This window comes from Hakea prostrata, chromosome 5 (assembly GCF_041222555.1).
Source record: "Hakea prostrata isolate BN-2017 chromosome 5, UWA_Hpros_2, whole genome shotgun sequence".
NCBI classification, from domain to species: Eukaryota; Viridiplantae; Streptophyta; class Magnoliopsida; order Proteales; family Proteaceae; genus Hakea; species Hakea prostrata.
The window spans coordinates 47377687-47388864 of record NC_142604.1 but is presented as its reverse complement, the minus strand read 5'-3'; the positions used below and the strand labels follow the sequence as shown (position 1 = coordinate 47388864).

The window sequence follows — 11178 nt, the reverse complement described above, 5'->3', positions numbered from 1 at the left end:
AGGTTGCCATTGAAAGAGTTCAACACCTGTAGGTATTAGGACAAAAATCGATCTCTTATTTATGTGTTGAAAGCTAAGTCATGGCATTTCATTTCTTAGCTTGTACTACCCTGCACCCTGCATGCATAATTATATTATCCAAGCAGGGCAGGGTCCCTGAAAATTATTCATTTTATTCATTTGAGTTTGTAGTGCACTAGAGTTTCCTGTATCAAGTTATTTCAGGAAGGGAACACTTACGATAGTTTATATGTTGTGCACCATTCATTCCTCTTTATCATGGATTTTTTTTTAAGATTGCAGAATTGCCCCTCTCAAATAGGCCTATAGAATTTCAGACTCTTACATTTCCTCCCGGAATTCCAGAGAGAGATCACTACAACTAACTCCCTTGTGGAGCCAAGAGTTTCTGACCAACAACATTTCCCTAAATACAACATTAATTGAATGATGCTTTCATTCATCTCTGACAATAACTTTAGTTAATGGCTTTATGATTTGCAAATTAAAATCCCAATCCATTCAGTCTTGCAGTCTCTGTACAATTTTCACAATGGTCCTTTCTTCTGTCTGAAATTGATCTCACAGATGGTGCTTGATGCCTGATGGAGCACCACTGGTCCGGAGCAGCTAGTATATGGCAACTAGAATAAAAACAGCAAAAGAGTGCTTGGTTTGTCTGATGCAGAAGAAAGAATCTTTGGAACAAATCCAGTTGCATGTATTTTTTGTTGTCTTGTTTGAAAATATCTACCCTAGGCTTTTGGATGGATTTTAAGAATTTCATCAGAAGAAAAGTGGAGACACAAGGGGCCAGAGTGAAGGTTGTAAAATGGAGTCTGAGGAAATTATCACCCAACCCATTCTAGAGATCACAAAAGCCACTTGCACAACAAAATTAAGCCCAACTTGTCTAAGACAAAATATTAAGTCCAATGATTTACTGACCAGATTATAGATGATTCATATGATTACTTAAGTTTTACTGCTACTACCATATGTATTTTGACCAGTGACTGGTGCACCGTTGAATAAGGACTCCACACCCAAATTCTCCCAAAATCTTCTCCCACTCAATGAGAACCATTTTCGGCTCTTCCTGTCAGATGATGATCCATTTTGTGTGAACATTGTAAGCCCCTGCCTCAAAGCTTCAAGGTTTACTCCATTACCAACCAAAATGCTCGTAACTCCCATTTTTGAAACCTACAGGCACCACCACCAGATTTAATTTAATATCTGAAAAGTACATGGAAATTTGAGGAAATTAATGAAACAGAAGGTGTTCTTACTGTGTCAATGTTCCTATCCTCGTCATCAAAAAACATCATTGAGTTGAATGGCACCTTCGTCGTCCCATGGATTCTTTGGAAATGTTCCATCTTGTAGGTCCGACTAGAGAAGATCTCCTGAAACATGAAGGAATAGAAAACACAATTACTCAACGCAACAGGTGAGAGCAACAGACCTGTCCACAACTAAGAAAATAAGTAAATGATGATACCACATAACAAACAACAACGGCCCCAAAAGGGAGGGGGGGGGGGGGGGGGGGGGGGGGAGGAGGAATCCATTCAGATATATGTTGATAAGCATGCATCTGAATGGCTCCAATCCTGCTTTGCACAATGACACACTTCTGGGTAGCAAGCACATCTAAGTAAAGGAAATATTAAGTTCCTTTGGCTTACCTGGGCCACAAATATGGACTGTATCCCCAATTTGTCAAGAAATGTCTTTGCTATATCAGGTGTTGGTGATCTGGAAGCAATCGCGATGTCAACTCCCTTGTCCTTAAGTGCATACATTATACCTTTAGCATGTGGATACAGAGATGGCATCTCATGTTTGGAGCGGCATTCACTGAGAAAGAGCTGCATATCAGACATGAAAGGTGTAATTGAAATACATTTTTTTAATCTAACAGTATCCACATCCAAAACCTTCCCCCCCCCAAAAAAAAAAAGTTGGGCCGGGAGCAGCAGGGTTGGGGGGGGAAGAAGAAGAATACACTACTAACCAAAGTCTGAACCCCTTCTTCCTGCGACAAAGAACCAGGTTGGGGCTTGGCCCAGCTCAGCTTGTCCGTCCCCGGTTTGTGGCGTGCTCTTTTTGCTGCGGGGGCGGTGTGCCGCTGTGGGTTTCTTTTTCCTGTTTCTTGTTCTTTAAAACCATATGTAGCTCCCCCAACCCCCCACCCCCAAAAAAAAAAAAGAAAAGAAAAGAAGTGATAGAGAGAAGGAATATAAGTGCCACAACCAATGCCTGCTATGTTAAAACACATGCCTTGCATATGTGTTCCAAATTCAGCAATATCAGAAGCCCTCTTCCTTGTTTTGACCAAAAAATGCATAATTTAATGAGAAGAGATAAAAGAATGAATAATGTAAGGGATATCAAGAGACCCATTGGCAGCATGGAAGGTCAAACTGTTTCTGGTTCCACTTCGACCCTTACTCGGTGTAAATTGTGTGATGAAGAAAACAATTTTCAGTTCAACACAGGGGTTTATAGTTTACAGTCTGAATGTTTCATTGGCATTTATTTCTAATCATATATTTGATTAAATTAGTAGATCAAAATAAAAGAAAAATCTTCACATAAAATTATAAAGCTAAAAAGGACATTCAGTACTGTGCCCCCAAGAAGTGTCTCAAGAAGTACTGTAACCTAGTTAGCATCATAAAGAACACATAACACATTCAGAAACAGTGAAAGAGACAAGTGAATTCAAGGCTGCACAGGAGTCAATGCTGACCCAGTATATGCTTGCATTTGCTATGAAATAGTTGACAGCAAATGGAAAAATTAATCCCAATTCATGATATCACAGGGAGATAAATGCAAGGTTAGAATAATGTAGGGATTCTCTAGAACTAAAATACTTTAAATAAATTGACAACAGATTAGATCGCAAAAGCCAATAGCAAATATTGCCTCCAATAATGTGGGATGGCAGAATTTGATTTGCATAGGCCTACAAACACTTGGATACAGTCAGTGAGGGGACTTGAGAGTAAAACCCTCTTTTTGGGGTCATTGTTGAGAGTAAAACTAGTACACAATAGGAGATGGCATTTATTTTCAACTAAAAAAGAAAGCGGAGCAAGGTGGATGAACAAGAGGTACCACAGCCAGTTGACAACTATTCTGCTGGTTCGACCACTGATAATACATAGGAAAGGGTTTTGCATGAAGGGATTAAAGTATGATAAATGAAGCTGGTGTGTGCCTTTGGAGTTCAGCGACATTGTCAGATAATAGTAATTTGAAGAAAGCTTCCATTTTAACAGCTGCAAGACAAGTAATGTTCCATGGAGAAAAATGTAGGCAATCAAGAAATAAAAACCCATATAAAGTATGTGAGATGGAGAAGTAGATATCCTAATGGATGAACCCCATGAGACATGAAAATTACAATTGTTGTAATGAAAACAATAAAACGAAGTCAATGAAGTCAATGTAGGAAAATATGTGAGCAACAGGACTTTGGTGGTTAACTCAGATATAAGACCAGTGACAAGAATCCACGTTCTGTAAGTTCTAGCAATGATTAAGCAACAGACTGCAGCCCAATGGTCTGTTATTCAGTAAAAACCAATCTTGATGGTGTCAAATGAAGACGAGGAACACAGAAAGTGAAGGAATTATTGCTTCTGATTTGATAGGAAAACATGATGCCACATTTGTTCTGGTAGCTAATAGCAGATTGTTGCAATTGCGCTCATAGAGTTGAGCTGAATTGACCAAAAAAAACTCCAATAATTGAAAAACCAAACCACTATATATACAGATTAACATCAGGACCTCATTTGAAGATGAGGAAACGAATAGGGCATCCATATTCATTGATATCCAAGGAACCCGCCAAAAAGCGAGTCATTCAAAGGTAGTAAAACAAGAGAATAAATAGAAGAAGAAAAAAAAATCAACTTGAGAAAACTTCTCATAAGTTTTCTTTCAATCAACAGATAAATGAAACCCTAACCCATTTCAAATTCAAACCAATTTAAGATAACGGACTAGCGAGGTGACACTTTATATCGCAAAATTAGAGAGTTTATACATTCTGCTTCGAGAAGATTACAAGAATTTACGACGAATATAAAAAAATATCAAAGTAACCGGAAAAGATATTGAAGAGAAATCTTACCAGTAGAAAGGCCATAACGTGTAATCGAGATCAAAGACGACCAAACGAGGAAGAACCTGGAAGAGACCAAGGATCTTCAGTGCTTCATCTTTCACCTTCTCGTCTCCCATTGTCGTCGAATCTTTTGCTCCTCCTACCTGCCCAGTGCCACTGTCAACTCTCAAGCTTCGGCATGGGAAACTGAAAAGGAACGGTTCGGTTGATTTCATGCTGGAAACGTGGGCCAATGAGATTAACCATTTTCGTTTTTGACTTTGTTATCTGGTCATCAACCTTACGTTTTGTTGCAACGGTAAGATGCGAGCAAAAGCAAGATGGTCAGGCTGTCAGGCATGGTAATTGCATATGCAAAATGTAAGGCTGCGTTTGTTTCCAAAGGTGGGGTGGAAAAAAAAAGAGTAGAAAAAAATAAAATATGTGGGTCCTATAGTGGGATAAGGGAGAAAAAAAGAAAGGAAAATGTTTTGTAGAAAAGTAATGATAACTTTTTACTTTTCTCAACTTTTTCACAAAATCCCACCAAATATGTGGGGTTTTAAAATATCTTGGGGTTGGAAAGTTTGGGTGCCACATTAGCAGACAAGTTTCATTGTCTCTCACTTTCCCACCCCAAGCAACCAAACAATCTACCATTTTGGGATTTAAGGGAAAAGTAAGAAATCTACATTCTTTTCAAGAATTTTCCGGAAAAACATTGTCGTGCAAGTGCACGTGTAATATCCAAATAAGCTAGGATTAAGACTAATTTCAAGTGGGAAAACCGTTTGGCCCTTTACCATATATCCACCCCGTCTTAACCCGCATACTCTTCAACTCCCCGCCACCGTTCTCGGTCCACTTTCACCTTTGGTGCCGTGTTTCCCACCGGTCATCTAGGTCGAAATCATCCATTGCGGGATGGGCCGTTGTCCTCCGGGAGGCATCGTCCCCCACAGTCCGGCCTCCTCTCGCCCTTGCCTTTGTTTTGCTTCTTGGGGTCCCCGCCGAGCATATCTCCCACTTTGTTTATTGGTTGAATCACCCTCTTCCCTCCATCGCGGTGTCTTTCACGATCTCACATCTCGGTCTTGTGTCTTTTCGGGCCTCGTTTGTCGCGCTGAATCCGGTGGGTGTCGCCCGATCTTAGGCGTTGGTTTGTGCGATTCCGAGTATTTAACTTGAATTCCATATGGAGAGTCCTCTCTTTTGAGAAATCTAACCAAACAAAAACCCGGCTACCAATGACCCAGTGGTGGAGACTTGAGTCGGCGGGAGGTTGAGGGTCTCCGTTGGGTTTAGACGGGGCGGTATTGGTATGGGTCTCAATCTGGTTTTCCCACTTGTTGTCTTTTATCCTAGCTTCTTGGTATATTACCTGTCGCCGTGGTGCACTTTCGAATTTTCCACCCTACTTTTATTCCAGCAAACAAACGCAGCCTAAATGTAAAGTTCAAAAAAAATAAGGGTAATTTTCGTCTCGCCCCTGAAATTTGGTCATGTCATTTTTAGTCCAAATGTTTACCAAAAAAAAAAAAATTTTAGTCCAAATAAATGGACACTTTACATTTGCCTCCCCTAAGGTATCTAGTAAAATTAATTAATGACAAATTGTGATTTTTATGATCAAAGTACCCTCACATCTATTCTACAATAAGATTGATATCATGTCTTCATAATTAAATCCAACGGTGAAAATCAAAAGAATGATATTTACTCCATTAAACACTGAACCTCCAAATCCTCAGCTATAGCCGCTTTGATTCTTTTACCTTCTTTACTCCCTTTGGCTCATCTTTGATTTCTTGTATCATTTACGCTCAAACAAGCACGTTTGACTAATGCAGAATAATGTGTTTCATTTAAATGAAATCATGACATTCAAAAGCAAAATAAAAGTAAATTCAAACCTGAAACCATATAGAAAACCCACAGTTTTCAGAAATCTTATGTACTTCAGAATCAAAATGTATTGGACAGACAGGAAAGTGAGTGATAAACAAGTTCTCTTCAAAATCGAAAGTTGCACAAAACCGTATACCAGTACAAAAACACATCTTACAAAATTAGAACCGGAAGAATGAAAGAAAGGCAGAAAATGAATAAGATGGATAACAAATAATTTTTTTTTTGCAGCGTGTAGGATGAGACTATTTAACAAGAACTACAATGACGAAGAAGCTGAAGAAGAAATTCAGAGAAGCAAGAGAAGCAAGAGAGAATAGATTCAATGAATAAATGGAAGGAATAAAATATTAGAAAATCAGACAAAAACGGAAGAAAAATAAGAGACAAAGGGGAAGAGGAAGAGGAAGAGGAAGAAGATTTTTTTTTCTTTTTTATCCTTTTTCTTTTCAGGTTGTTTCTTTCTTATATGTAGAAAGAGGGAGACAAGATAGCTCTATTCGTATGATGAGAAGACCTGAAGACCGTGCTCCTTTTTAATGAAACTGTATCATGTCAGTAAGAATTTGCACACTACCTACTCTTTTCATTTTCAGTAGAATAAATGTGAGGGTATTTTGGTCATAAAAATTACAATTTGTCCTTAATTGATCTTATTGGATACCTTAGGAAGGTAGATGGAAAGTGTCTATTTATTTGGACTTAAAATGACATTGACCAAACCTCAGGGGGTCCAGATGAAAATTACTTAAAATAATAAAATAATATAATATATCCATGCAAAACGTTAGTGTCAAGTTAAAAAAAAATAGGGTAATTTTCATCTGGACCCCCTGAGGTTGGTTTATGTCATTTTTAGTCCAAAAAAACTGAGACTTTGCAATTTGCCTCCTCTATGCTAGAGAAAAAGTAAATTCAAGGACAAATTATCACTTTTTATGACCAATTTGTCCTTTTTTTTATTTAAAATTTTTAAATACACACCCCCACCTGTCATGAAACTCGTGACTCCCCTTTTACTCCAAAAGTCCAAAAGTCCTAGAATTCAAATTAATTTTAAAATATGATCAAAATACCCTTATATGCTAAAATGACTCAATTACCCCTTAGCTTAAACCCTATTTGTAAAGATTAACCTTAATTGGACATGGGTGTTTGCTACTTGGTTGAGTTGAGCAAATGGGAAATGAAGAAGATGGGTGAAGGGGGAATCTCTTCATTCATCTCCGCTAAGATTCTACTTTGCAAATAGGGTTTAAGCCAGGGGTACTTGAGTCATTTTAACATATAGAGGTATTTTGGTCATATTTTAATATTTATTTGAATTTTAGGACTTTTCTATAATTTTTGGACTAAAAAGGGAGTCACATGTTTCATGGAAGGGGGTATATATAAAAAAATTAAATTAAAAAAAAAAAGAATAAGGGCAAATTGGTCATAAAAGTGATAATTTGTCCTTAAATTGACTTCTTCTATAGCATAGGGGAGGCAAATGCAAAATCTCAGTTTTTCTGGACTAAAAATGACATAAACCAAACCTCAGGAGGTTCAAATGAAAATTACCAAAAAAATAGAATAAGGTGAAATTGGTCATAGAAACAATAGTTTGTCCTTAAAGTGACTTTTTCTATAGCACAGGGGAGGCAAATGTAAAGTCTCAGTTTTTTTGGACTAAATATAATATAGAATCATCCTCAGGGGGTTCAGATTAAAATTACCCAAAAAAATAGTAAAACGATATTTAATAACAACTAGTCAAGTCATGTACTCTGTACTCATGTTCACCTTTAGTCATTTTTTACCTTTTTTTTTTTAAACAATTCCATGGTTCTACATGAACCACGTCTATGGCTCAAATGCAATTCGAGTGCTCCTCTTCCTTCTCCATCTTTGCTTGACCAAAAGCCGGAATCGGAGCAGGAATTGGAGTTGGAAAAGAAGCCATCTAATGACAAAGAAGTTACTAGGATTTTGTGCGAAGAAAATCAGATTCCTCTTTTGTTGGCCCTATTTCCATTGAAGATGGGGATGAAGTAGAGAACGACGAAGAGAGGGTAAACAAGAAAGCGAAGTTTACTCTGTATTACTCCGCATATGAGTTAATTAGAGAAGACCAGGAGCATATCAACGACGTTTGCTCTTTCGAAGCCATGAATAAGCTTCTGAACTATGACGGACGGTGGTGTTGCGGCGATGGTTTTATCGCAAAAATATCACTATTTTTGGTGATATATCTCGAGAAATCGCCAATTCGGTGATAAATGGTGCCAATTTAAGTTTCGTTGGTTGTTTTGGTTCTCCAGCCACCGAAACTCCCGAAAGTCAGCGAAAGGACTATGCTCCCCTCAGAAGTCATAACCTTCTCCACTAATGAGATTCACTTCTAGTTCATCTTGTTATTACTAGGTAGGAGTTCCGATCAAGTACTCATTTGTTGCTTTTTTATCACACATTTTATGTGGAGCCCATGTGAAATCTATTGATGGTCCTACTTTGAATTTTTTTGAAAAAAATTATGTGATTAACTATTTTTGTATTTCTCTTTAGAAAAGTAACCGCTCAATGTTTCACTTAACAAAACTAGCTAAAACTGAATTTGCGTTTACAAAACAAACCAATATAGTGATTTTTCATCTTTTGAACATTTCTAACCCCTAAAACTAACCCCACTGAAAGGGAAAATCACTATTTTGTCCAAAAGGGAAAAGTTACTAATTGGGCTCACACAAAATATGTGGTGAAAAAAAGCCAGGGGAACACATAGGGCTCCACTGACGGGGAAGTGGTCCAAACTCCAAAGGTAAACTCCCTCTTAAATAAATAGTGATCAAGTGTAAACAGAGCATAGTCATATACCACTGCAGCTAGAAGATCCAGACTCTCCATAAATGGGTAATGATATTATTAAAGTTGTCGCCGGCAAGGGGATTGTGGCTTCCCTCTTTGGGTTGTGGGAGAGGGAGAGAGATAGGGGTGGGCTATGGTCGCCGATGGGGAGGGGGTCTAGTCGTCGGTGGCAGTGGGTAGTTTCTGGTGGTGGTGAGCATTTTTTGCCAAGGGGTTGGGTATTGACAGTAAAGGGCATTCAAGTAATTTTACTATCTATTTAACAACAAATTTAACTGTGGGTAACTTGTAATTATACATGTGGGTGCCATGTAATTTTTGAGAAAATAGTGGGTGGTCATTAGTTTCACCCCGAATATAGTGGGTGCCATGTAATTTGCTATTTTCTTTTAGATTCCAATGCATGTTATGAAGACTCCTTTCACCTGGAGGGTCCACTGCCGACAGAGTCCTTAGAGGGACCAGTAGGAGAGGACATAGAGATAAATGGAAAGTCGTGTTCCTGTGCGGACTATGCCTATAGAGTCCATCCCTTTTGAGATTGTGGAGATACCATGGGAGAAAGTAATCGTCTTAGTTGCATCACTCATGTTCTTTATTTGTTTATTAGGCGGGGGGGCATTACTTAGACTCTTAACCATTTTCGAGAACATGTAGACTTATGCTGTTAACAATTTCTTCTTTTAAACTCTTATAATGATTCTAATTTAACTAATTTTGAAACATGATTTGAGGATAATTGTAATAACTATTGATACTTTGATATTTGATGTTTTATCTCCATTTATGCTCTTGGATTATGCTATGTTGTATTATGTTGTTATGGGTTGATTATGAACCTGATTATGTAGAGTTATCACCCCCCATGGGAATTCGGGTGAGTCCGGATCCGGCTGGGTGGGGTGTGACACTAGGCATAGAGTCACTACAGACTTTTGTGGATTATATTAGGCCTCCGGTGGGGCTATGCTGTCGGGGATAGTGCTTGTGTTGGTAGTTCACAAGGCTAATGCTTGCATAGGTCGAACTTGAAAGTTTGAACATTGCCTAACAGGGGCCGCAAGGGTGCCATTAGTGTATCCCCTTTTTATTAACAAAAAAAAAAAAAAGAAAGAAAGTAATTGAATGAAAGGACAATGGCACTTGCATGGAATGTTGTAAGATAATGTCTTACAAGAATAGAGGAAGAGATAGGGGATGGGTAAAGAAGGTGAGATGACAAGTAGCAATCTAGCTGACTTGCGACTACTCGTATTGACCCAACTAGAAGTAGGGAAGCCACACCATCATTGTTTGGTGATGAAGGAGATGAAAGGTGAGAGAATCATTGTTCGATGACAAAAAGCAAAGGGAATCATTATTTAACGATAACAGAGATGAGAGGAGAGAGTAGGATAGAGGGAAGAGAGAGAATAAATCATCGTTAAAGTGGGGAAATTTAAACCATGGATTAGAATTTAATAGACATTTGAGTCATCATTTTTTGTTCTTTGTTTTTTTGGTATAAATTCCATTATTTTAACAATAGTTTTATGTTTGATATATAATTTAGAACGTGTGTAATGAAAAAAAAAAAAAATAAATAAAAATAAACTATAGAGATTTGCCCTCAATTATAAGAAGATTTAAACTCTTGACCTTATACGACATTAATTTTTACTAACTAAACCAATCCTTCTGGGATATTTATTAAAACTATTTTTATTTTCTTTTCAAATAGTAATAGCAAGTTAGCGATGATTATATAGAATTGACTTTGAAATTAAATAGTAAAGACTAGATAACAAATTAGTGTGGGTTTCCAGTTCCAGTGTTGAACATTGAAGTCAACAATGGTTGGGGCTGTGTGATAGCTTATGATCTTACATTACCTTATTACCACATCGAAAAATATATTTACGAGGAGTGACAAATTAAACCCCTAACCACTGAGTGTGATATTCTCCTTGGAAACTAGGAATCTAGTAGCATCCATTGGTTGTTGCATTATATGCGATAAGACTCCTCAATGAGAAGTTTGAATAACACAATAGTGTCTAATGCCCATTATAACTCTTTTTAGGCTTCGATGTTATAGAACTTGAGTTTACAATTTACAAGGCTTAGCTAAGAATCAATTTATACTGTGTATCATTTACGAGAACCAAAGCACTGATCTTTTTTCGAATATCAAAATCGTTTGTACCAAATAATTTTGGTGGCAATCTTGACCTCTTTTTTTTATTGTACAGGCAGGTTTTAATACCTCCACATTGTGCTTGGGGAGTTTAGTATAAGTATTATTTTGACAGAAAAAT

The 11178-nt window shown here is 37.6% G+C and overlaps 1 protein-coding gene across 2 annotated transcripts; it reads right to left on the bottom strand.

Moving 5' to 3' along the window:
• Positions 1-521: 521 nt before the first annotated feature.
• On the bottom strand, positions 522-4351 carry LOC149016208 (uncharacterized). Of its 2 annotated transcripts, none has more exons than XM_089157333.1 (4): positions 4154-4351; positions 1692-1863; positions 1293-1409; positions 522-1206 (listed from the first exon to the last, which is right to left on the bottom strand). In XM_089157333.1, exons 1-4 carry the CDS (start codon positions 4261-4263, stop codon positions 976-978), a joined length of 630 nt encoding a protein of 209 aa, XP_089013459.1. In that variant the 5' UTR covers positions 4264-4351; the 3' UTR covers positions 522-975. The 2 variants fall into 2 exon arrangements, with proteins under 2 accessions (XP_089013459.1, XP_089013461.1); XM_089157335.1 differs by having other exon boundaries at positions 1692-1874; positions 4154-4233.
• Positions 4352-11178: the final 6827 nt, after the last annotated feature.

Bases quoted from the DNA above. Each gene is read 5' to 3' on its own strand.
- LOC149016208 (XM_089157333.1), bottom strand. From the start codon at position 4,263: ATGGGAGACGAGAAGGTGAAAGATGAAGCACTGAAGATCCTTGGTCTC. The intron at 1,864-4,153 runs GTAAGATTTCTC...GCTCTTTCTCAG, and splicing joins ACGTTATGGCCTTTCTACTG to TGAATGCCGCTCCAAACATG. The intron at 1,410-1,691 runs GTAAGCCAAAGG...TTCATGTTTCAG, and splicing joins AGTCCATATTTGTGGCCCAG to GAGATCTTCTCTAGTCGGAC.